Source organism: Erythranthe guttata, chromosome 3, assembly GCF_056151865.1.
Source record: "Erythranthe guttata isolate IM_541 chromosome 3, IM_541, whole genome shotgun sequence".
Taxonomy (NCBI): domain Eukaryota; kingdom Viridiplantae; phylum Streptophyta; class Magnoliopsida; order Lamiales; family Phrymaceae; genus Erythranthe; species Erythranthe guttata.
In genome coordinates, this window is record NC_142535.1 from 5,016,251 (window position 1) to 5,043,203 (window position 26,953).

At 35.8% G+C, this 26,953-nt stretch overlaps 2 protein-coding genes across 2 annotated transcripts; both read right to left on the reverse strand.

Moving 5' to 3' along the window:
* Window positions 1-8,787: 8,787 nt before the first annotated feature.
* Window positions 8,788-10,750, reverse strand: LOC148771607 (uncharacterized). The gene is made up of 2 exons (XM_088815133.1): window positions 9,471-10,750; window positions 8,788-9,373 (listed from the first exon to the last, which is right to left on the reverse strand). The coding sequence occupies exons 1-2, from the start codon at window positions 10,700-10,702 to the stop codon at window positions 8,788-8,790; spliced, it is 1,818 nt and encodes a 605-aa protein (XP_088671259.1). The 5' UTR covers window positions 10,703-10,750.
* Window positions 10,751-13,473: 2,723 nt separating this feature from the next.
* Window positions 13,474-15,171, reverse strand: LOC105949723 (uncharacterized). Its single transcript, XM_088815134.1, has 3 exons — window positions 14,985-15,171; window positions 13,860-14,615; window positions 13,474-13,754 (listed from the first exon to the last, which is right to left on the reverse strand). Exons 1-3 carry the CDS (start codon window positions 15,169-15,171, stop codon window positions 13,474-13,476), a joined length of 1,224 nt encoding a protein of 407 aa, XP_088671260.1.
* Window positions 15,172-26,953: the final 11,782 nt, after the last annotated feature.

Consider the following 26,953-nt stretch of genomic DNA (forward strand, 5'->3'; position numbering starts at 1 on the left):
CCATGTCATAAAACTGATGATTCTACGCATGTATCAAATTTATTCTTTAGCGAAGTAGTGCGATTGCATGGTGTTAAGTGTATATTTTTACACTTAATCATACCTTCTAATTGGGACTTTGGATGTGTTTTTACGACAATTGGTGCTTAAAATGGGTATTATTTGTGTTTTAGGTGCAAATTGAAGAATTGGCAACTTATGGGGTGAAAACTGCAAATTCGGAGAAAAAGTGGGCCAAAAGTGAAAAAATCAGAACTCTGAGGAATTAAAGACCGGACGGCCGTCCGGATTTAAGAAGGAATTCTCGCACGGCCGTCCGGATGAACGAAGTGGCGCAGTGAAGGAATTTTAATTACCAAGGAAACCGCCCTTTTATATTTTTGCACCCTATTTAAAGGCCAAAAAGCACACAATTAGGAATCCATCTTTTATCTTTTATCTTTTATCTTTTATCTTTTATCTTTCATCTTTCTACACGCGATCAAGAAGCACAAGAACGAAGACGAAGACTTGACGAATCTTCATCATAGTTCTCCTCTTTTATTTTTATTCATAGCTTTTATGTTTTTTCGTATTTTTATTATGCTTTTCGCTAAGAACATGAGTAGCTAAGTTTTTATTCTAGGGTTTTGTTAGAACCCTATGTGGTGATTCGAACCTATTTTTCTACTTTTATGCAAGTTTAATTCTTCGATTATTTCTTCTATTTTGATCTTATTTAGCGCATGAACATAGCTAATTTATGTTGCTATGTGTTATTGTTAGAATTGATTGACAGATTGTTTTAATAATTAGAACAGGGATAGAAGAGCCTTCGAGTAGTTTTCACCGAATGTGTGTGTTGATTGCATGTATTATCGTAGACATACAGATAATACCTTAGGTAGCCGTTTTCGAGACTTGTTATTTAATGCTTTATTCATACTAGCTTTGCATAGACATATAGTTAATCTTTTATGAATAATAGACTTATAATACACGCGATAGCTGGTTATGAGTAATTTCGTGTCAAGGGTTAATAATCGGGAATCGTAACTTGCATGATAGGAGATTAATTGGGTGAAGAATTATCGCATAGGGGGAAGATAAAATCCTAGATCCGTTTTATATTGATATTTTCTCGTGTTTAATTGCTTTCTTAATTAGTTTAATTTATTTAGTTAATTAATTTGACAACCCTGCGTAGGCTGGATAAAATTATAATTGTTAAAATTTGGTACTTAGGATTAGGTAATTTGCGTATTCCCTGTGGGATCGACATCGGACTCTCACGAGTCCACTTTACTACTTGTTTGCGATACGTGCACTTGCGTGTTGGTATTTAGCACCTAACACATGGGGTACCTCGTACTATTGTTAGTGATAGGGATGTTAAATTCCTTAGTCATTTTTGGCGTGTTTTGTGGGGTAAGTTAGGTACGACTTTACTCTTTTCTACTACTTGTCATCCACAAACCGATGGTCAAACCGATGTAGTTAATCGAACTTTAGGTATGTTATTGCGAGCTGTTCTTAAAAGAAACCTGAAGTCATGGGAGGAATGTATTCATTTTATTGAGTTCGCGTATAATAGATCTGTGCATTCTTCTACAAAGTTTTCACCTTTTGAGATTGTTTATGGTAATAATCTGCTAACTCCTTTGGATTTGTTGCCTTTACCTGTTAATGAGATTTCTAGTCTAGATGGGAACCGTAAGGCTGAGTTAGTGAAGAAAATCCATGAAGAAGCACGCGAGCACATTGTGAAAAAGAATGACCAAGTTGCGAACCGAGCTAATAAGAGGCGAAAGCACCTTACCTTTCAGCAAGGAGATTGGGTTTGGGTTCATTTTCGAAAGGAAAGGTTTCCCAATGAGCGGAGTTCAAAACTTAAGCCACGAGGAGATGGACCTTTCCAAGTGCTGGAGAAGATTAACGATAATGCCTATAAGATCGACCTTCCAAGTGAGTCTCAAGTTAGTTCGACATTTAATGTTTCTGACCTATAGGTTCAGATTCGAGGACGAATCATTTTCAAGAGGGGGAGGATGATACGATCCATCCAATTACGCGAGGTAGTGCCGAGCTGGATGAAGGAGTTGGTGACTTGGACGAGCTGCATGTACCAAGAGGACCAATTACCCGAGCTCGGGCCAAGCGCATTGAAGCAGCCATGCTTAACTTAGTAGAACACAAGCTCCAAAAGGAAGAATTGACGAAGTCTAGTTCGATCCCAGCTGAGCTTAATTGGAGCGAATTATTCGGGCCAGATTGTGAAGCAAGCCGAGCTCAAGGACTTGAGCCCGTCTAGTCATCCAGACGAAGAAGACGTGACATGGAAAAGATGATTATTATTAATTTTCGTATTTTATTATTGGACAATTTATTTCTTGTTATATAGAGTCCGATTTGGACTAGATTTAGTTTATTTCGTTATTTCCTTATAATAGATAAGTTATGATTTATTTTCCTTGTTAGATTATGTCTCTTTGACACTTATAAATAGGTTGTTTTAGGTCATTATTATTTGGACATTTTTAAGTATTATTTTGAGAGATTAAAATTCTCCTTCGTTGTTCTTCAACAACTCTTCGGGATATTTTGCGAGTGGATTCTTGTGAATTATTCTTAGCAATATAGTATTGGTTTCTGATTCATTATAATCACGGGGTCAATACTTCCACCTTGATAATATTGATGTCTAGCTCTCTATAGCTACGGGGTCAATATTCCGAATTCCGCCAATGGAATCCTTTATTTTTTGGACGTTCCGTTCTTGCTTCCGCATAAGATTATTGGGTCCCGTAACAAGTTCTACGGGGTTCGTATCATAATGTCAGAATAAATTTCTCCAGTCAATTAATATATCCAACGTGTACTATTTGGAGTTCAAAACTTTCATATAAACCACAAAACACAATCACATGATCTGCCAATTTGTACAGCACCATCACCTCTTGTCTGTACGTGGCTAACGCATCTGTGTGGACCATTATGTTTACATTAGTTAAAAAAAATTAATGGTGATAATATGTAAATTATAGTTCAAAAGCCATTATTAGGTATTGTCATCAATATGTTTATACGGATTTTACGGTTGTTGTTTCCTCTGTATTATTATGACATGTAACATGAAATTAATTGAACTTGTTATTGTTTTCGGTGAGATGAATGCTTCACAATTTGTTATAAAAAATTGATTACTTTTGTGGGGTATTTTGAGGGCTATTTCTCATCTCCATCATATGCTTATTAAAGAGATTTGCTGTAATGTTCATTATATATTATTATTATTAAGAATGATATTGTACATAATATATACAAAAGAGTCCCACTAATCTAGTTTGTACAATAGGAAACTAAATCAATGTAATTACTGTAATGGGGAGAGAATTATGTCATTACTGATTATGCTCTATCAAGGAATATTATGTTCTTGATTTTGTGCTCTATCATGCCCCCGCAAGCGCAAGGGTCCGGGAAGGACACTAAGCTTGGACCGATGAATTAGAAACAACTTCCGAGAAAGAGGTTTTGTAAGGGAGCCGCAAGCTGGTCTGTTGTATGAACATGGGAGATGCGAAGCCTTTTTTGAGAAACTTGATCACGTACAAAATGAAAGTCGATTGAAATGTGCTTCATTCGTGAATGGAAAACAGGATTGGAGCATAAGTAAGTAGCTCCAATGTTATCACAATAAATTGTTGGAGCAGCTTGTAAGGAGAGAGATAGTTGACGAATTAAATTCGTGATCCACATTACTTCGGCAGTGGCAGCAACTATGGCACGATATTCTGCCTTGGTGGATGACCGTGCAATGGTCGATTGTTTCTTGGAGCTCCAACTAATGGGATTTGAGCCGAGGAAGACAACATAGGCTGATGTTGAGTGTCGGGTGTCGGCATCACCAGCCCAGTCTGCATCGGCAAAAGCATGAAGTGCTAGAGGAGAGCTGGCAGCAATGAAAAAACCATAATGGGACGTGCCCTTTAGATATCGAAGAACTCGTTTAACCGCAAGCCAATGATTCTCGGTTGGTCGATGCATAAATTGAGCTAGCTTATTGACTGCATAACTAACATCCGGTCTGGTAAGAGAGAGGTATTGAAGTGAACCAAGCACTTGGCGATACTCTTTTGGATCATGGCTAGAGGAGCTGTCGTCAAGTTTGAGGTCTCAGAAGGAGACAATGAAGTGTGGACTTCTTTGGCTTCATGCATATTAGTGCGTCTAAGAAGATCACTAATATATTTTTGTTGAGATAGGAACATGCCCCGGGAGGTTCGAGATGTTTCAACTCCTAAGAAATAGCTGAGATTCCCGAGATCCTTAAGAGAAAACCGATTAGAGAGCCGAGTAGTGAAGGTAGAAATTGTAGATGGATGATTGCCGGTGATAACTATATCATCCACGTACACAAGCAAGTACATGATTCTCGCCCCCGTAGTATAAATAAAGAGAGAAGTAACACTCTTTGAGTTTGCGAAACCATAATCAAGAAGAAAAGAGCGAAGCTCATTGTACCATGCCCGAGGAGCTTGACGAAGACCATATATGGCTTTATGCAGTTTACATACATGTGAAGGATAGTGAGAGTTGATGAAGCCTTGAGGTTGCTGCATATAAACAGATTCAGAAAGAGTACCTTGCAAGAAAGCATTATTAACATCCAATTGTTTCAAAATCCACCCACGAGTCACACCAATAGTAAGAACAAGGTGAATAGTAGCTGGTTTAACAACTGGACTGAAAGTTTCGGTAAAATCAATACCAGGTCTTTGGTGAAATCCCTTAGCCACAAGACGGGCTTTGTAGCGAGCAATAGAACCATCCGGATTTCTTTTAATTCTATAGACCCATTTACATCCAACAATGTTCTGTGTAGGGGAGGAGGGTACAAGGGTCCAAGTTTTATTTTTTGTAAGGGCTAGAAACTCTTCGCTCATGGCTTCACGCCAATGAGAGTGTGAGTTCGCTTGGGTAAATGAGGTTGGTTCTGTTTCGAGTAGAGACGGAATCGTAGTTGTATGAAGAGAGAAATGTTTTTTGGTTTGTGAATATTATTTTTGGCACGAGTGATTATGGGGGATGGTTGAATTGGTGGAGGGGGAGGGGAATTATTTGGTGCAGTGGGCTGATCCGAGATGGTAATATTTTGGCATGGGGTAGAGTAGCTGGTGGTACATTCACCTGGGGTATGAGTTGCAGTAGTAGGGGTGGGATTAAGAGAACTTATGGGTGAGGGTGGAGAACTAGTTACCTGTGGTGGAGATGATCGATGAGCAGCCGTGGGAGAAGACGAAGTAGAGACAACTTGTTGAGAAGAACATCTTCGAGATGGTGTAGGGAGCAAGTATGGTTCATGAGAGGGTGGAATGACAGAATCCGAAGGGTCACATGGGGGTGCTGTTGCTTTGTCGACATTCTTGTCTGTAAAGGTAGATAGGTATTTGGAAAAACTGTGGCTTGAGATATATAAGTCAGGATATGATTTATCTTTGTAAGGAAAGACGTGCTCAAAGAAGACAACATGTCGAGAGATGAAGAGCCGATTCGACTTAATATCAAAACAAAGAAATGAGTGGTGAGAAAGAGAAAAACCAAGATACACACATGGACGGGAGCGGGGTTCAAGTTTGTGGCTGTTGTATGGTCGAAGCCATGGATAACAAAGGCAGCCAAAAACTCGAAGTGAAGTATATTTTGGTATGTGACCAAATAATTTTTGGTAAGGTGTATCGTAGTTGAGTACGGGTGTAGGCATACGATTGATAAGATAAATGGCATTTTGGAAAGCACGAGACCAGAATCGTAAGGGTATGGCAGCATTGTGGAGTAGCGTGAGGCCGGTTTCCACTATATGACGATGTTTCCGTTCAGCGGAGCCAACATGCTCAGGTGTATAAGGTGGAGATGTGAGATGTTGGATACCTTGTGTAGATAAAAGGTGAGCAAGAGCTTTGTACTCACCACCACCATCTTTGTATATGGTTTTAATTTTGGAGTGAAAGAAATTTTCAATCAACTTGCTGAATTTTTCAAAAACACTAAATACATCGGATTTGGACTTTAGAGGATAAAACCATGTGTATTTAGTGAAATAATCAATAAAAATAACATAGTATCGGTAATTGCCAAAAGAGATCACTGGAGAAGGTCCCCAAACATCTGAATAAATAATTTGAAATGGTGCATTACAGCTAATTGAAGAACTTTTGAAAGATAGTTTATGACTTTTGTTACACATACAAGAGTCACACACTTTATCAGAAGAAAGCACAGAAGAGGGAATTTTATTATTTGTTAGAATCCTTTTTTGGATGGAACGAGAGGGATGACCAAGACGTTGGTGCCATAACTGAGAGGAAAGAGCAATAGAGGTAGAAGGACTGAGGGTGGATGGACTCGTTTTTGAAGATGACCATTCGTACAAGTTATGTCTACTCCGGCCTTTCGCCAAGGATGCCCTCGTATTCAAATCCTTCACAAGAAAATAGTTAGCAAAAAATTCAATGGAAACATTATTTTGTTTGCAAAATTGGGAAACAGATATCAAGTTCTTCTTTATTAATGGAGCACACAGAACATTGTTTAATGCAAAAGAGGAACCATGAGAATTAATTGAACCAGAACCAATATGAGAGATAGGAATTTCATTACCATTGCCGACAACCACGTCTTCATTTCCAACATAGTTTGAGTGCATCGAGAGATTCTGGAGATCAGAAGTGATATGGTGCGTGGCACCTGAATCGAGCACCCAATTCTTATTGTTATGGGTTGTGTCTCGTTCAGCTAGATTTGCATGCGGTCGAGATAACTGAGAAGATGGTTGTCCATGAGAGTAACAAGTTTTTGCACTGTGTCCCGGTTTATCACAGAGTTGACAAACAATGCGATGTTGGCTTTGATTTCCCTGATAAGAGTTTGAATTCCATGAGGAAAAATGTGGTTGAAAATTTGATGAGCGTATACCTCGTCCAGAAGAAGGTTGTTGTTGGCGATTAAAATGCATGTGGCTGGGAGTGTTATGTGAGTTGTGTGATGAGCTATTGTTACCACCACGATGTCCTCCGCGAGTACCACGATTTTTATACATAGCCTGTTTTTGAGTGAATTGTGCAGTGATTTGTACTTCTTCGTCCTTTAATTCTCCATTATTACGAATCAGTTCCTCGTCGAGTAATTTATCATAGAGGTCCTCAAACGAGAGTGGAGTGTCGCAAACACGAACGGCTGCAGTGAGTTCTTTAAACTCGTCACCCAGACCATTTAAGGCATAGGACATGACTTGAGAGTCATTTAGAGGGTGTCCAATAAGAGCTAAGTCGTCAACGAGGCTCTTTACCCTGCTCATATAGGCAGCAACGGTCTTCCCTTCTTTTTTGTTTGTCATGAGGGATGACATAATAGAGAGCATCCTTGTATTGGAACGATTAGCAAAACTCGTTTCCAATTAGTTCCAAGCATCAGCAGAAGTGGTGCAATTGTTGATCGTCGGGCTGATTGTGCTATTAACCGTGGCCTGGATGCTGAGGAGCACAAGACGATCTTGACGAGTCCAATAAATATATTCTGGATCGGTTGGCAGCGGGCATGGATGTGTTCCATCAACGAAGCCAAGAAGTCCATAACCGAAGAGAAGATTGGTCATTTGCGACTTCCAAGAAGCATAATTTACCCCATCCTTTGCAAGTTTGAATGGAATCTGGGAAGAGGCATTAAGAGATATTAGATTTCCACCGTTAGAAAATGAATCACCTTGAGTCGTCATTTGTGGAGTTGTTGACACAAGAGTAGGTTCTGCAGAAATGGTTTGGGGAGGTATTGTTGTATTTAGTGGTGTTTGATTTTCCATTGTAGTTGTAATGGAGACTAAGTAGGTGGGCAAAGGATCAAACTCTATTCAATTGATAGAGAGAGCTCTGGTACCATAAAGAGATTTGCTGTAATGTTCATTATATATTATTAAGAATGATATTGTACATAATATATACAAAAGAGTCCCACTAATCTAGTTTGTACAATAGGAAACTAAATCAATGTAATTACTGTAATGGGGAGAGAATTATGTCATTATTGATTATGCTCTATCAAGGAATATTATGTTCCTGATTTTGTGCTCTATCACTTATGTCCCTCGAGTTTAACATGCCATCACATATCCACTACTCGTATCTAAATTTATGAAATACTCAACAAGTCTATTTACACCTATATATATATATATATATATATATATATATATATATATATATATATATATATATATACACACACACACAACACATTTCTTGGTCATAACAAGTCATCCAAAAAACACTAGCTTCCTCAGATTTCACTTATTTCAAAATAACTTTCGATAAGTTTGTTTTCTATTTCGCCATAGGTTAACAAATACGGGAATGGGGGACACGGCGACACACAGACACGGACACCGGGAAACTTTTAATAAAAAAAAGTAGGACACGGGAACGTGGGGATACGTGTAAATATTGAAAACATAGGAGTCTACTTGGAAATTATTAAAATATTTATTTTTACAATTTAAAATTCACATATATATATTTATTCAAATAACGTTTCAAGTTTTCAACTTTAAATCAGCAAAAAATTATAGATTAGGAGCTAGCGTATGTTATAGCCAATTTCACATCATACTAAAAATTAAAAAAAAAACAATCAAATTAAATAAAATAAAAAAACCATGTTCAACTAATCAAAATAAATTATCCAATACTTAATAAAGTATTGCTTTTAAAATAATAATAATAATAATAAAATTGAACGAGCATTTTCCATCACTTCCTACTTTTCAGCCGCCTCATCTTCAGTAAAAAGTACGGTCTCGAATTCCGGTTCATCTAAAGAAAGGTCGGCAATTTCAAGAATTCCTGTATCTTCCATACTTCCAAATTCATCCCCACCAACGTCCCACATCTTTGTCTTTTCATCGTGGTATTGGGAAGTGCCTCTAGACAAAAGACGAAGGTTGGTATGAACGAATACTAAATCCTCTGCTCTTTTAGAAGTTAATCTATTCCTTCTAAATGAATGAATAAAGGAATACGTACTCCAATTCCTTTCACAACAAGAGGAGGAAGTAGGTTGTCCAAGAACCCTAAATGCCAATCGTTGAAGCAAAGGAGAAGTTGAACCATAGCATGCCCAGCACTTTCTAGGCTCAATATCAAATCTACTGCCAATAGAATCTGGATCTCCAAATGCCCCCCTCTTGAGAGAAAAATTGGCAAATTCATCATTGACCTTTGCACGATCCTCTTCGTTTGCGAACATTCTTTTAAAACACTTGATTCTTTCAGTTGAAACTTCTCCATCCATATGAGGTGGCAATCTACCTTCTCCGTCTCGAAGCCATTTATCACTATAATACCTTAGGGAAAAAACAAGAAAGCGAATAACAAGAAGTCAAAAAATAAATAACACGTTGATATAAAAAAAATTAAATATTAATAAAAATAAAAACTCACTTTGGGTTTAATGAGTGAGCCAAGCAATGAAGAGGGGTATTATTCTTTGCCCAACGATCAACAAGAATCTCATGGACCACATCATAAAAAGCAGGAGATTCAATTTGTTGCTTTCCTTCATTCTCATAAATAGTCTTCTTCACTTTTTCAATCATGGAGTCCCACATCTCATAAGCTAAATGAAGACATGGCTTGTCTGTATCACAATTTCTAAGCATTTCATAAATCAGGGCAGTAAAAGAAAGAATGTAATCAACCTTTTTCCACCAATCTTCATTCACCACCGTATCGCGAACAAATATAGCTTTCCCTTGGTCATCTTCTCGGTATTGTGCCCATTGTTCACTGAAAACCATTAACCCTAAAGCACGTTTAATAAGCTTGAATCTCTTAAGAATGACAACAACAGAAGCAAAACGAGTGTCGGCAGCTGAAAGCAACTTCAAATGACTAAACCGATAGAAAATAGCTAGCCTCATGTTATGGTACATTATAAAATTCTTGATTTGCATAGCATCTGCATGAACGATACTTATCCAACTACACAAGTCATATGTAACTTGATTAGCTTCCGCATTTCTAGCTGCACAAATATTTTTCAATGCAAGATTGAGAGTATAAACAATACAAGGAGTCCAATAAATATTAGGAAACATGCCTTCAATAATTTCTCCAGCGGCCTTACAATTTCTAGCATTATCTGTAATAACTTGAACAACCTTTTCATGTTCAACCTCGTGGATTACTTCTTTCAACAACTTTGCAATAAATTGTTTATCTTTTATCTCACCAGAACAATCCACGGCTTTGACAAACATAGGACCAGACTCAGAAAAAACCATAATATTAATCAAAGGTCTCCTCCGTGGGTCACTCCAACCATCACTCACAATACTAACACTTTTTTCGCACCAAGTGCTCTTAATAGGTTCCAACAACCTCTCCACGTGTGCCTTTTCTTGCTGGAGCAATGTGGTTCTCAATTTATTGAAGCTGGGAGGAACATAACCACCCAATGAATGATTAGAAGCAAATACAAAAGAGCTCAGAAAATAAGGATTATTAGCAAGATTAAAAGGTATGCCCCCATTATAAAACATCCTAGCAATTTCTGCATCCAATTGATCTCTAGTTTGTAAATCAAAAGCTCTAGCAATAGGTGAGTCGTCTGCTCGTCTCTTCTTCAAATTCAAAAGATTTGAACCACCTGCTTCACCAGACAATGGATTCATCGTAGTTTTCGGTAAAGAAACTTTCTTAGGTTGTGAATTTAGAATTTTTTGTGTTACATCTTCTTCATTTAAGAAATATCATCCTTGCCAACACTCGTGCAACCTCCAATCCCTTGCTTCTTAATATTTAAGAGGTGAACCCTAACCTTGGTGTAACTTCCTTGTATTTCTTGATGACAGAAATTACAAACCCATTTACAATTACCACCACCGTCCCCTAATTTCCCGATTTTAGTGACATATTTCCACAGAATATTATTCTCTTCGTCTCTACTTCTAATATGATCCATAGTTAAATAAAAAAACACAAAAAACCAAAAAAAATAACAAACAGAAAAAAAGAATAATATTATTGTTGTATAGCTTGTAATCATGTATAAAAGAAAAAAGCAAAAAGTAAAAACTAATATATAATATATTAGTTTATGGCTTTCTGCAGAGTCATTTGCAAGAAAGAAATTCCGGCTAGGCTACAACCTATAATAAAAAAGGTAAAATAGGTTTTGACTTTGAGTTTTTCCTTTTGGGCTTTTCAAAAAAAGGCTGCGAATTTTTTTTCCTCTTTGACACGCGTATCAATTTTGGATACGCGTGTCCAATTATTTCATAATTACTGACACGGCCCCCAAGCGTATTATACGCGTATTTGGGCGTTTCGTACGACACGTGGACACTTCTCATATTAGGCGTATCCGTGTAACAGAGGTTTCGCCTCATCAAAAAAATTTAGTTTGAATAGTATAATGGCGATTCGACAAATGCTTAGACGGTCTTTACCATCTGAAAGGAGATCAAATGAAGTTCCAAAGGGTCATTTAGTTGTTTATGTTGGGCAGAATGAGAAGAAGCATTTTGTTATTCCATTATCGTATTTGTACCATCCTTCTTTTCAAGAATTGCTATTTCAGGTCGAAGAAGAATTTGGGTTCCATCATCTAATGGGCGGACTTACTATTCCCTGCAGTGAAGAGTCACGATCAGTTTATGATGTAGAAAAACACACTATATTAGTTAGCTAGTGTAACATAGATTTTGATTTTTTTTTTTGAATTTTTTTTTGTCTTGGAAAAATATGTTTCGTTGGACAAAATTACAGTACGAATATTGCTGATCCATTTTAAGATGAAAAATCATCTGGTTTTGAGTTGCTACTACAAATTATTCATAGACTCAATAGTTTTAAGGGTTAATAGCATTTTGTCATCTGTATTGTGCACATTTTTACATTAACTATTCGGACGGGCACAACGAAACCATTTTTTTGACGCACATAACTACCTATGGCGAATATTCTAACGAATCTTCTCATTTATCGGCGCACGCGCCATGCACATGCTTAATATGCTTAATGTAAGGGGTTTTTTGGTCTTTCAACTCAAATAATGTGTGGGCCCTATTTTTTTCTCTCTCCTCTCTCTCATACAAACATTGCCACATCATCATCTTCATCTTCATCTTCTTCTTCTCTTCTTTGTTTTGTGCTTTTCTCAAGAATCAATCTTTTCTGAAGAAACTCCGTGTTTGTGGCTTTGTGAATTGGCGGCCATGGCAAATTTGTCTCGATGATGTGAAATAACGGCTGAATTTGATGAATTGATGGATGAAGAAAGAAGGCGTTTCAGGATTTTGTTGATGTTTTTTGGAGATGGATAGGCCTGTTTTTGGGATTTTGTTGGTAAAAATTTTTGGGATTCTGGAGAGGGCAAAGTGCAGAATTTTTATTTGCCACATTTTTTCATACAATATTATCCAAATAAATGGTAAGGAAGATGCTTGCGGATGGAAAGGTGGACAAACCCAGCAAGGGTGAAGATGAGACTCACTATAACTTTGATTTGTTTGCAATTGGGGAGGTGGACAAACCCATTGAAATTAAGGTTTTGATTTTCTCCATGCTCTCTCTTCGTTCTTTTGTTCTTTTGTTTAGGTTCCGGATATGTTACAAAGTAGTTGAGTCCAGGTCAATAATACATGCTACTCTGCAAGAATGACAATAATGAAAACATCTTGGACCGATTTGAATCCAGGGAGGAGATTTGCTATATGTCCCAAATATAAGGTATGAATTTCTTGTAAATTTCGTCAATCTTATTTTGAATCCATGGAAGAGATTTGCTGATTTTGAATTCTTGTAACGTGTTCTGTTATTTCCAGCTAATTGGGGGTGGTTGCAAATACTATTTGTGGATTGACCCTTCAATGTGTGACCGATCTCGTAACATAATTCTTGGTTTACTTAGGAAGATCAACAAGTACGAAGATGAGTTGAATAAGTACGAAGATGAGTTGAAGAAGTGTGAAGATGATTTGAAAAAGTGTGAAGGCTCAGCTACACTTTCTTGAGTCTGGTTAATGTCAGAAACAAGCTTCCTCTACAGAAATGGAAGAAATCAAAAAAAATCACAAAATCATAAACTAACATAGAAACAGTAGTTTGGCTACAAATCACAAAAGCTAAGTACCTTTCTGTTAATAGCATTACTTGTTTGAACTTCTATATGAGGTGCAAATGTAGTTTGACTTCGTTGTTTTGTCACAGTTTGTCTTTGTTGTTGAGTAACAGTAGCTTGTGTGTTTGACTTCTTTCTCTAGCACTGAAACAAATTCAACTGCATTAGTTAACAATTAACTTACTCAATAAAATAATGAATAATTGAAAACTATGCATATACCTGGCCTTTATCATTAACTACACATCTTGCCTTCTTCAAGGGGCAAGTTCTTGCATTGTGGTTTTTCTTTTGACATGAACTACATGTCATAATGACACCTTATCTACCCAAACTCTCAATTTTTGTTATTGTTTTGGCAACTGGTGGTGGGATGTCCTTTGGACCATTGATCTCCCCTGGTTGCCTTCTTCTTTTGTGCAGTTTAGGCCTGCCTGGCATCTTCACTATGTCTGGAAGAAGCAAGGGTGGCTTTCCAGATTCAGGCCAAGATTCAATTCCTTCAAGTGTGTCAAGTAAGTGGTTGTACACTGTCATATAGGTGTTCTTCTTATAAAAAATTTCAACATACTCTTCAGGTATTCTCCGCAGATAGTACATGCCTGAAATGGAATGTGCACAAGAAATTTCAGAGATTTACCACTTTCTACAACTGCAAGTTTTATCCCCCAAATGCACCTTAAATCTATCATCACAGCAATTATCACCTTTAAACTGATCCTTACCATTCCAATTAGCTATGAACTCCATTGATTTTTTCTTCAGCTCTATCTGTCTCTGAATGTTAGGACAAATGTCACCGTTGTGGCTTGCCATCTTATCCCTCTTCACATGTAGCCTCTTCAAAAAGGTCTTTCTGATTGCCTCCAACATATCAATTATTGGTAGATTTCTAGGCCTTAGAATCATTGCATTAAAGCTTTCACACATATTGTTCAAAAGTGTATCACATTTTGAATTTGTATTGAAAAAAGCTCTACTCCAATGTGCAGCAGGCCTTTCTGCAAGCCATTTGAAAGCATCTTTATCTTTGGAGGCCAAATCTCTCATCACTCTTTCAAAATCTACCACTCTTGAAGCTCTAGCAGCTTGCCACAGAATGTTCTTGAGTGCCAATCCTTTATGTGATACCTTGAAGTTACAGTACAAGTACATGGCACAAAATATGTGCTCACTGTTAGGCAGAACTTCCTCCACAACATCTAATAACCCCTTATGCTTGTCACTCATGATGGTCCAGTGCTGACTCTCCTCAATCTTCAAGTCTTCTTTCAGCAAATTCATAAACCACAACCAACTTTCTTTCTTTTCCTTTTCTACAACAGCATATGCAAAGGGATACATGCCATTATTTCCATCTATCCCTACTGTACATAGAAGAATCCCACCATATATCGACAAGTGACAACCATCTAAGAAGATGATTGGCCTACACCCATCAAGAAACCCATTCTCAATCCATCCTAGCAAATGTAAATTCTTTCGAACTTCAGTTGATCTGTTGCACCACTTCATTTGATTCTAACAATGGTCCTAGGACTAGAATTTTTAATTTCCTGAGCATACCTCCATATGAGTCCATACTGCTCAATATTAGACCCGGTACTCTTCTCTATTGCCTTTTGCTTAGCTCTGTATAATTGGTGTCTGCTATAACAATTTGCAGTCATTCTGGACCACAGTCATCATAGAGTCCAATGGCCATCTTGGATCAGTAACTATTTTGTCTGCATATTTAGTGGCCAACCACCTGGAAGTTGCACAAGCCACCTTCTCCTTTCGTTTACATTCATGGACTGCATTGATTGTCTTGATTTGAAAGGTTGATTAACCTCTCATTTGAGAAGCATAGACTAGCCAGTGACAACTTGGATGTTTGCATATCGCTTGAATCTTATACTTCTCATTAAGCCTCAGCTTTATGTCCCTACCATTAACTATGGAGTGCTGTCTTATGGCATCTCTAAAACTCTGTGCATCTTTGAAGCAAACACCAAGATGAAAGTTAGGATCACCCATGTCTATCTTTGGATTAAAAACTGGAAAGTTGTGGTGTTTCCATTGATCTTTCTTGGCAGTTTCATGAATCTAATCTTCTACCACTTTCTATTTCCCCTTGTTTAATCTCCTAGACCTTCTAGGTTCTTCAGCTTCTTCATCTGACTTAAGTCCACCCCACTCTACCCCATGATCAATATTTTTATCATATTTAAAATCATCATCTGATGCAAAAAAATCACTACCAACCAAAAAGTCAGAGGGCTCTGAATCATCTCCAACTGACTGAACATCACTGCCACCACTTTCATTATCATCAAACAAACCATCATTATCACCAAAAATATCAGTCATATGATTCACATTCATATTACTATCAAGAACCTCAAATTTAAGCACATCAGACTCACACACATCATTAAGTCATCAACTTCATCAACATCGCCCACATACCCTACTGCTTCATCTACATATGGAAGATTATCTAAATCAAAGGAATCAGGTTGACTTTTTTCAGTTTCATCTTCTATTACTTGTAGGCAAGGTTGTAAAAAGCGGTAATCGGGTCCGAGTCGGTCAGGCACCGGCTCACGATTAATCGGTGCGGCGGTGATTAATCGGTGATAAATCGGAAATAAATCGGTTTTTAAAATTTAATATAATATATTTCTAAATATAATTTATAAATACTCCAAATATATATAAAAAGATATTTAAACATAGTTATATCTCCATCATCTATATATCCTAATAACATAATAAAAGTTTAATAATTATAAGATCATAATACATAAATATCCTTATAAAATATATATTAAAAAAAACTATTTTTTTAAATTTACATTTATTCTTGAACATTCTTGGCATACATCATTAGTTCTTTAACAATAATAATTAACATAAACAAAATAAGGCATAAAATCATATTTTCTTTTATTAAAATCCAACTTTTATTTTGAATTATAAAAAAAAAAAAAAAAAAAAACAACCGATTTTTAACCGATTTTTGCCACCGAGTTTGACCCGCCTTAAAGGTTTGACCACCTCAGACCGCCTCGGACCGCCTCGGACCGCCTCAGACCGCCTAAAACCGCCTCACTGGCAAAAAACCGATTTTTCAAACCTTTACACTAAAATCGTAAAGGTTTTAGACCGCCTCCGCCTCGGAGACCGATTAATCGGCCGCCTCGGCCGATTTTTAGAACACTGCTTGTAGGTGCTTCACATAAATTGTAGTGGCTCTGTCTTTGTCAAGATAGTTCACTAATTCCAAAGCATCATATTCATGCTCCATTAAATAAAGAACACTACAATCTTGTAATGCACTTCTACTGTGATAGAAATCTTCCCAATCTTCCAATTTTAATTCCCTTGTCATTTCAGTTATTTCAGTCATTGACATTTCATCATAACAACAGTAGTCAAAATAACTAACTTTCTCACCCACATAACAGATCTTACCTAAATCCATAATTTTTCCAGAATGGTGCATTACTATTGTGAAATAATCACTATTGCGGCCTGCCAAAAAATATATAAAACACATTTTCCGAACATGTGAATCTAATAAAAAACTGTTTGATGTGGTAATAAGAAAAAAAAAATTAAACATGCTAAAATCAAAGTGGGAGACCGAAATGTGGTCCAAACATGTATTGTAAGTTGGCATAAACATATGGGAGACAAGAAAACCAATGTGGTCCACACAATAAAGAAAAAACTATAAACAAACAAAGAAATCACTATAGTATATTATAAACAAATCCAAGAACACCCCATGTGCAACCACATTGAATACATCAAACAACTATTTACATTAAAAAAAAAAACAAATAATATGAATTCTAAGAACGCATACCGTATTGTGGAGCATTTTTTCGAAAATCGTCCTCGTCACTACCCTCCCTTAACTTCCAAGTCATGATAGAGTTAAGAAGATCTTCAGATTATTGCAATTTATCGTCGACAATGTTAGCCCTAGATTGAGATAGAAAAGAGGATTTTTTGGGAAGGTGTGAAATTGAAATGAAATGGGGGAGGTCAACGACTGCTAGGGCATTTAGAAGGATGTTAAAGGAAAAGACGAAAAAGCCCATATACTTTGGCATGTGCAGCGTGCGTGCGCCGGAAAGTGGAAAGATTTGCCAGAATATTCCCTCCTGGTGGTTATGTGCGTAAAAAATGAATGTCTAGGTGCGACCGTGCAAATTTTTTTAGAGAAGGTGGTAAAGTGCAAAAACGGGCAAAGTCTAGGTGGCGAAATGCAATTAACCCGGATTTTTTTATAAAATAGTTTTTTGTCTTGGCCACTTTATGAATGAGTAGCTCATGATGGGCTTATTTGTAACTTTCCCTAAAATAAATGATTTATTTAAAAAAAAATTAATATATATGCTTATAATATATCAGTGGAAAGTTGTCCAAATGTAATTTTATACAAAATTAAATTACATCAAAAATATCAATATGTAGAAAAAATTACAATAAGAATAAAATAAACTCTCACTTTCATATAAATATAGCACATGAAAAGACATTTGATATTTAAACTACATTATAAGCTATGTTAATTTATTATTTTCATTTTTTTATTACACAATTGAGTACCCCAACTAGTTGACGGTATAACTTTGTTATAAGGTGCATAATAGCAAGCACAAAAAATGTTAAGAAACAAAAAACATTCATACTTTTAAAGTTGGTAGAGATAGAGAGTTTGTAAGCAAAATGCCAAACGAATATGTCTTTGATCTTTAAATGTAGAACGAAATATTGTTGTTTATAAACATTTACGGCCACAAATTTGTCGCCTTTTGCACCTTCATTGTTTCTTAATTCACTAATTTTCTTATTTTAATAACTATTAAAGTTAATTATGAGCGTAGTTCATTCCTCTCTCTTTTTCATTTTTTTTATTTTTTATTTTTTATTATTTATTTTTTGTTGCCAGTTGTCGCGTAAGAGGTCGTTCCTTTCTTTGAGATTTTTCATCGGGACCTCATTTTCACCTTGGGAAGGGATACTATTGAGTTGGTTGCCTCCCCAAAGACAGAAGATGGAAGACATATGTAGATGCACTAGAGAAGCATCTCGAACAATATTCTTTTTCGTCAGCGACATAGTGGTTAAACCAGTTTTCTAACAATGTAAACTTTTTTCTTGCACCATGTTTGTGAAATCATAGGTTTCATGATCAACAAAGTTTATGAATTTTCTCTCATTTTCCTTTTGTTGTTGACCAACCAAAAAAGTTTTACTGGAGGGTGGAGGTAGCGGAAGCATCGTTAACAATGCTCTAATGCTCAACACAACAACGGTAAAAAATATTTATGAATCCAACATAACTAGTTTTTGATGCACTATGGTCCTTTGTACTATTTTCCTTGTTTTTAATAACTTAAGAAGTTAATTATGAATGGGATTTATTGAACTTTGTTCTCTTTGTAGTTTGTTGTTGAATGATGAATGAGTTGAAATAGAGAAGCATCTTTGAACTATATTCATGCTTATAAGGGTAGACCAACTTTCATTAAGGTTGTGTTTAGATTGAGGTATTTGAAATGAATGGTTTTAAATCAATTCAATTGGGGAGGATTTGAAACGGTTATAATTAGGAAAGGGTTTGAAATTCACCACAATTGCTAAAAAACTAAAAACTAAAAATGAGAACTCTGGATTTGAAATCCACAATGAATCTCTATGTCCGAACAAGTACAATGAGTTTATTGTTACGGATCTGAAATACCTCCTCAATTAATCGTCCCATCCAAAAGCACCCTAAGGAACATAGACTAGTTAATTTTTTTCTCGCATCATGATTGCAGGATCAATACCATTAGGAATAGAGTTTATGATCTCTCTCTCTCTCTCTCTCTCTCTCTCTCTCTCTCTCTCTCTCTCTCTCTCTCTCTCTCTCTCTCTCTCTCTCTCTCTCTCTCTCTCTCTCTCTCTCTCTCTCTCTCTCTCTCTCTCTCTCTCTCTCTCTCTCTCTCTCTCTCTCTCTCTCTCTCTCTCTCTCTCTGTTTTCTCGTCGACCTACCAATGAAGTTTTGCTAGTGAAAGCATCTTGAACATTGTTGTTGTACTAAGACAAATTCTATTTAATATTTTCATTGGCTTTCACCTTTTTTGACCTTGACATTAGGTGGAGTGTGACAGTAAAATTCTTAACATAGTACTTATATAAGAGCAACTCCAATGGTTTTATCAAATAGAGTATTCAAACATTTAACCCCCATTTACATACTTAAAAATAAAAATCTTTAACTCCAATGGAGTTATCAAAAGAGGTTTCCATTTTGATAATTCACCTTTTGGGTTACTTGCTGACAATTTAGTTATCAAAAATGTAACCTCCTAACTATCCAATCATAAGTTGACATGTGGCAATTACAAATAAAACCATCAATAAACTTCCAATTGATAATTAATTTGATAACCATGATTGGAGTAGATGAATTTTAAATCAATATTAAAATAATTCTCAAATATCAAATGAGTATTTGATAACTCAATTTTGATATCTAGCATTGGAGTTGCTCTAATAGCCTTCTTGCCATCAAGATAACATCTAATCTATCCATCTATATCATCCAAATATTCTCGGTGTTATCAAATTCTTCAGATTTTTGACTTCTTCACTATTCGCCCATATTTTCTCCAAAATTGCAGTTTTTACCTCATACTTATCCTATTCTTCAATTTGTACCTAAAATACAATAAATCAACATTTTAAGCACCAATTATCAATAAAACACACGAGAATCCCCAATTAAAAGATACGATTAAGTGCAAATATATACAATTAACACACCCCCAAACTTGCACTTTTGCTTGTCCTCAAGCAAAATCTACTCATAAGCAAATAACTGAACTACTACATCTCATTACATAGATTAATGATCAACTTCACGTTTTCAGAACTTGTAATTATAATGACAATTCTTAGGCATTTTCAACCTCAAAATTCAAAAGCACTTAGTCACTTACCATTGCCAAAAACCACAAATCATACAATTGCTTCAAGAATCCAATATTTGTAAATTAAAGATAGACAGAATTTATGCTTACATGCATATGTTTGACTCCAAATACTCACCAAATTATATTACTCTACAAATATCGAACATTAAGCTATTGGGATCATTTGGGCTTTTTGGCTTTCAACTGTTAGGCTTTTTGGTTCGAGGTAGGAAATATTGGTATATGTGGCTATTCTTCTTGACTTGAGGTGATTACGTCAAAATCTGAAAGATAGGCGTTTGAATCAATGAATTAGCCTCTAAGGACTTTAATAAACTCGATTCTTAAGAGTTCAAAAGTCTCCACTTTTGCTCTTAAGACAATGAATCGAGTTAGCTTTCAAAAACAATTCAACAAGTAGTATTTACTTCTCCCTTTTAGTCTCTTCTTCTTCTTCTTCTCTTTTTCTTTTTTTTTTAAGAAGAAGAAGGACCTCATAAAAATTTTCAATCGAACTCCAAGGGATAATGTTTCAAGATTCTCCATCCATTCTACCGTATACACATTGGCTAAAAGAAAGAACATCTTTTCTCCGAGGCTCAAATCAAGGTTCTAAGGATATTTCGATAAAAAGGTCGGCTTGAAAGGCTCAAACGTTTCAAGAAGGCCCAAATCATATCCCAAATTACTCACTACTCAATACTTCGTATCATAAATTTCCTAAGGTGAGTTTTAAAACCGAACATAGCAAGATATAACACAAATTAATTCCAAAATTCAAAATACAAAACATTCAACCAAAGCAATGCACAAAGTGTGATTCCTAGCAATTATTCGTTTCTAAGTTCCGTTGAATCGAAAGCTAAACAACATATAATCCTTATCACACAAAACAAGAAATCTCATCATCAAACATTGATCATCTCTCATCATCATAATTCATCGATGCATTAGACTCAAGCAATTTTTTTTTTAATTTTTTTCCAAACGATAAAAGCAATAAAAATAGAAAAATAAAACATCTAAAATAAAAACCTAAGGCATGCAACTAAAGCAAATAATCACAGAAGCATGTTTTTCCACCCCAAAACTTAAAATTTTCGTTGCCCTCAACGAAATTAGCACAAATTTTACGGATAAAGAACACCTGATTTAGTCGGAATCGTTGTATTTGGGGTGTGAGAATTTGAGGGAAAGAAATCTGTAATTTTTTATTTTTTCGCTCAAAATGTGTTTCGGACGGCCGTCCCGTGATATGAGAATATTTTTAGGCGGCCGTCTGGACCCTCTGACCACGTTTTCGACCCTCAAAATTAATATGCATGCCTATGAAAATAAAAACAAAACGTAAAATTAAAAAAATACGAAAAACAATAAAGCTCGGGTTGCCTCCCGAGAAGCGCTAAGTTTAAAGTCTTCTGCCAGACTTTGCTTCTTGAAAATGTTATGTCCAATCCATCCATGAGATCTTTCACATCAATTGCAACCGATACATGGATAGGATTAAAATATGTTAGGGTCCACTTTAGCTTGTAGTCTTTTTTGGTTGTAATCAATCGGTACGAAGTCAAGATGGGATCTTCATCACCCGCTCCCTCAAATCAGTTCACAAAAGCCTCAAGTCCGCGTATAACCTCCACTTCAAACACATTCGTCTTCTCATCAACCTCTATTGATGCCTTCAAAGCCACGTCAGGAACAATGATAAGATCCTCAATTTGAATATTTGCACTAACCATATCCATCTCTTTCTTCTCTTGTTCCGAGATATCTTTGGAGTTTAGCTCAATTGCATTCTCATATTCATCATCCTTAAGTGTCTTCGTAAGTTCTTTTTCTTTCTCATCGACACTATTTTTTAGGTCTGAAGGATTTTTCTCACTACAAGTTTCAGACGGATTTTCTTTGTTGCAACCATTCTCGATATTGTCTGAAGTACTTTCAAGAGACCTCTGGAACTTGAATTCTTCCAACTGTATCTCCAGTCTTCGGATAGATGCTTGAGTGGATTTCATAAAATCTTCAAGGATGGAGTTCGAATAACACTCCTGAATAGTGGTTTCTCGTGGCGTGTTGGTGTATGTGTTCTAATAACCTCTATTGGTTTTATCTATGAAAGTATTCGCCTTCGGTGCATACCACCAACATTGGTTAGTGTAATGATCTCCACCACATATTGAACAAAATAACGACATATCATAGGTATTTTGCAAGTATTCGCCAAACCGAAGCCATTCATATTGTTGGTTGTAATACCTACACGCAAGTGCACGTATCGTACAAGTAATAAAGTTGATTTTTAAGTCCAAGTATCGATCCTACAGAGAATACTTAATTATTTAATTCTAGACGCTAAATCCTACCAATTGTTATCAAGCCCACCCTACACAGTCGAAAAAGGATTAACAAACTAAATTAAACTAAAGCAATTAAAACAAATTAAAAATAACAAAAGCAACAAAAAATTAAAACGAAGATTTAATACGAGAAGGCAAGCCTAGGATTTTATTATTCCCCATATGTGATTATTACTCCCCCAAGTAATTAACTTGGATTATTAACCTAAGATGCTAATTTAATCATAACTCGTTTCCGCGTGTATTACGATTCTAATATTCTAGATTCAATTACTATATTCCTATGCAATTAATTCTAGAACAAAGTATTAAGCACAAATCTCAATAATGGCTACCTAAGAGATTAACTATATTCCTATGTTAATACCACAAATACTCTTCTACCATAGTTCTAATTATTAACCTGGTGTTCTGGTTCATGCGATTAACAATAACATAAAAGCACATAAAGTGGCCAGTTTCATGAACTGTATAAAACAAGTAGAAGAAATAATCCGGAATTAAAACTCGCATAAAATCATAGAATTTGGTTCATAAATCCCACATAGGGTTCGAAATAAAATCCTAGAATAAAGACTTAGCTACTTGTAGTTCTTATGATAAACAAAATAGAATAAATAAAAGAAATAACAAAAACTATGTTTGAGTCTTCGATCTTCGTTCTTCGCGTTTTCTGGAGTAAAATTTCGTTCTGATGGTGTAGAGATTTGTTGCTTTTATAGGCTTTTCTTGATAAGGAAGTAGTGGAAACCTAATAGAAATTAACTTCCGCCACTTTCCCCCATCAGGATTTGTTCTTCGATTTTTTTCATGTTGCATTCCGAATTTTGGAATGTTGAGTGAATAAAAATTGTAGCCCTTGAAATTAGCTTTCCAATACCTCCAAAATCAGCTGATTTGGAGGTCGTATGAGAGAGATATGCTATAAATGGTGGACACTGCCAAAGTTATGGCGAGATTCCTTCTTCCTATTTGATTTATTTCCTTATTTGCAACTTTTTCCTTTCTTTTTGATCTTTTTTCCTTCATGGACACATAATTCTTGTTTTTCACCTATAAAACATTAAATCAATCAATTAAAGTACAAATATAATTAAATCTAAACAAAAGATCCACGTAAAAGTAAGCGTATTGAGTGTAAAATCTTCACTCAACACACCCCCAAACTTGAACTTTTGCTTGTCCTCAAGCAATATCTAGCAACTTGAAAAGCCACGAAATCAATAAATGCATCACATTATATAAATTAATATGGTCAACTTCACATTTTTAGAACTTCAAATTGTTATGACACTTCTCGAATATTCACAAGCTTAAAATGCAAAGAAAGTTAATTGCTTACCATTGCCATTAACCAAAAATCATGTTATCGCTTCAAGCATCTAATATTTGTAATCTAAAAATAGAGAAAATTTATACATACATAATAGGGGCCTTAAGATATAGGTCCCTGGTGACAAAACTTATTTGAACTAAATGACAAGTCAAACTAAACCTTTGCTTCACATCCTTTATAAATTTCATTCCAAAAGTGCCCTTCTATTCAAAAAATGAAATATGCACCAAGTAATATTTACATTGCATTTATTATTTTTTATTTTACATTTAACATTTTCATTTTTTTTGTATTTTTTTATTTGTCTGATATAATATTGAAAATTAATATTTTCATATTTTTTTAATTTTATTTGTATATTTTTAACAACTATGTAGTTGATTTTTATCGATAAATGCAGAATATGAATCACAATATAGTCACCCATAGTTACGTAATCGTTTATAGTCATCTAAGTCATGTATCCAACTTCATAGCACACTCTTTATATACGTATATCATTTTCATCCGTAGCAACCCTAGTCACTTGTTGTAATCCGTAGTCATCCGTAGAAACCCATAGTCACTTGTAGTAATCCGTAGACAACTATTGTCATCCTGAAACCCTAGATACGCCCTCTTGAACCCTACCCCGATCTTTTGATTCACAACGCCGCCAGACCCTGTAGACGACCTTAGTCATTTTGAAAATTCTAATTTCACCCTTTTAAACCCGAGCGCCGCCAGCAGACGAAGACCGACCACCGTTGAGCCGTCATCGCCTCGTAAAAAATTAGACACACACGTACCATGAATTCACAACCAGCCCTAGTCGTTGTCGAAACGTGCAACAAGATGTCGAATCAGCAACCCTTCCCTGCTGCCCCATAACCAGACGAACAAACGTTGATGCAATCGCCCGTTCCACACCAGACCTAGGCGAGTCGAGGTTCGTAGCACCGCCGCGCAAAGCTTTTCCGGAATTGCCGCCACCGCTGGTTGCAGATCTGTTGCTCTCCATTTCAAAACATCAAAAACAGATATACCAAATTAAAGATACATAAAAAGAAAAAAAAAATAGAGTAAAAAGGCGATGGTGGGTGGAATAATATAGTTGTAGCACAAGAAGAAGAGAAAGATAGAGAGAGAAGGGGAGAAGGTGTGGCGGCGCAAGAGAGAGTAAGGAAATTACGTGTTTATTAGGTATATATTAAGGGTATTTTGGGGTTAAAAGAAAATAAAAGGATGTATGTAAAATTTTGTTTTGAACTAAAGATTTAGTTCAAATATTCTAATTGAGGTTGTCATTTAAATCTAATTAGGTTTGATTTAAGGGGTGTCATGCATATTACCCCTACATAATAATATTTGACTAAGACTCACCGAATTTCTCTACTCCGCTAATATCGAATAATTGAGCTATTGGGATTATTGAGACTTTTTGGCTTTTAATTGTTGGGCTCTTTGGTGCAAGGTAGGAAATATGGGTATAAGTGGCTACTCTTCTCCTTTCGATCTTCTCATTATTGAATATATAGTTGCACTAAGAAAGATGCTTTTTTTTTTCTTTCTTGAATCGAGGTGTTTTCGCCAAAATTTGAAGATTAGGCTTTTCGAATCGCTTATTCACCTCTAAGGACTAATTATCCTACTCGATTCTCTAGAGTTCAAAAGTCTCCACTTTTGCTCTTGAGGTATGGTTCGAGTTTTTATTCGAATATTTGCGCATGTCCTCCTTTTCCCTTCTAGTTCCCTTCTTTTTTTTTATATATATATACTTATATTTTTATTTGACAAGAAGAAGAAAAACGTAACAAATTTTCAACCAAACTCCAAGGGATAATTTATCAAGAAATATCCTTCTAATCTACCCACTTTATTTTGGCTAAAAGAAAGAACACCGTTTCTCCAAGGCACAATCAAGGTTCTAGGAAAAATTTCAATAAAAGGTCGGCTTGAAAGGCTCAAACGGTTCTAAGAAGGCCCAAATCACTCAACGACTCAATACTTCACTTTGCAAATTCCTCAGGTGAGTTCTAAAACCGAACATCATATGATATAGCATAAATTAACTCCATTTTTAATAAAACAAATTTTTTAACAAATGCAACACATAATTCATGATTCTCCACAATGACTCACTCATAAATTACTTTCAATCAAAAGCTCAACGAAATTCAAGTATAGCTACCACAAAGCATGTAATATCATCATCAAACATTGTCCATCTTTCATTATCAAAATTCATTAATGCATTCAACCCAAACATTTTTTTAAGAAAACAATAAATAAACAAAAACGACTAAAAAGAAAAAAAATCCTAAAGCATGCAATCTAAAACATATAAAGCACATAAAAAGTGTTTTTCCTTCCCAAACTTAAAATCTACATTGTCCTCAAGGTAATTAAAACGAAGTTTAAGGATAGAATACACCTTGATTTGTCGAAATGTCCTCCACGTGTTGCACTCCTCCATCTCTTCCTCTTTCAAGCAAACCTTTTTTTTTTCAATTTTTCGGAAGAAAAAAAAAATTCCGGGGGTGTTCTGGACAGCCGTCTCAACTTTTGCACTATTTTTTAGAATCGTCTCAATTCCAGAAGGTTCACAACTCGTCGTAACTTCTCCGTACGGCCGTCTGGGGTTTTGGCTTGATTTTCGGACGGCCGTCTGGGCTTTTTGTGTCTGTTTTTCGACCTAAAAATTCAAACATGATTAAATTATTAGATTGCAAGTTTATATGTATTCTAAGAAAAAAAAACTTAAAATACGAAAAATATGAGGAAAAAAACGATAAATGCTCGGGTTGCGTCCCGAGAAGCGCTAAATTTTAAGTCTTCAGCCAGACTTGCTTCTTGAAATTGTTATGTCCAATCCAAAGCCTTGTAGATTGCGCATCCATTCATTGGCTTTATAAATTCAATTGGAACCAATGCAAGGATATGATTGCAATATGTCAGAGTCCACCTTAGCTTGTAGTCTTGTTTGGTTGTAATCAATGGGTATGAAGCCAAGATGGGATGTTCATCAGCCGCCCCCTCAAATCGGTACACAAAAACCTCAAGTCTGCGTATAACCTCCACTTCAAACACATTCGTCTTCTCATCAACCTCTATTGATGCCTTCAAAGCTACGTCAGGAACAAAGATAAGATCCACAATTTGAATATTT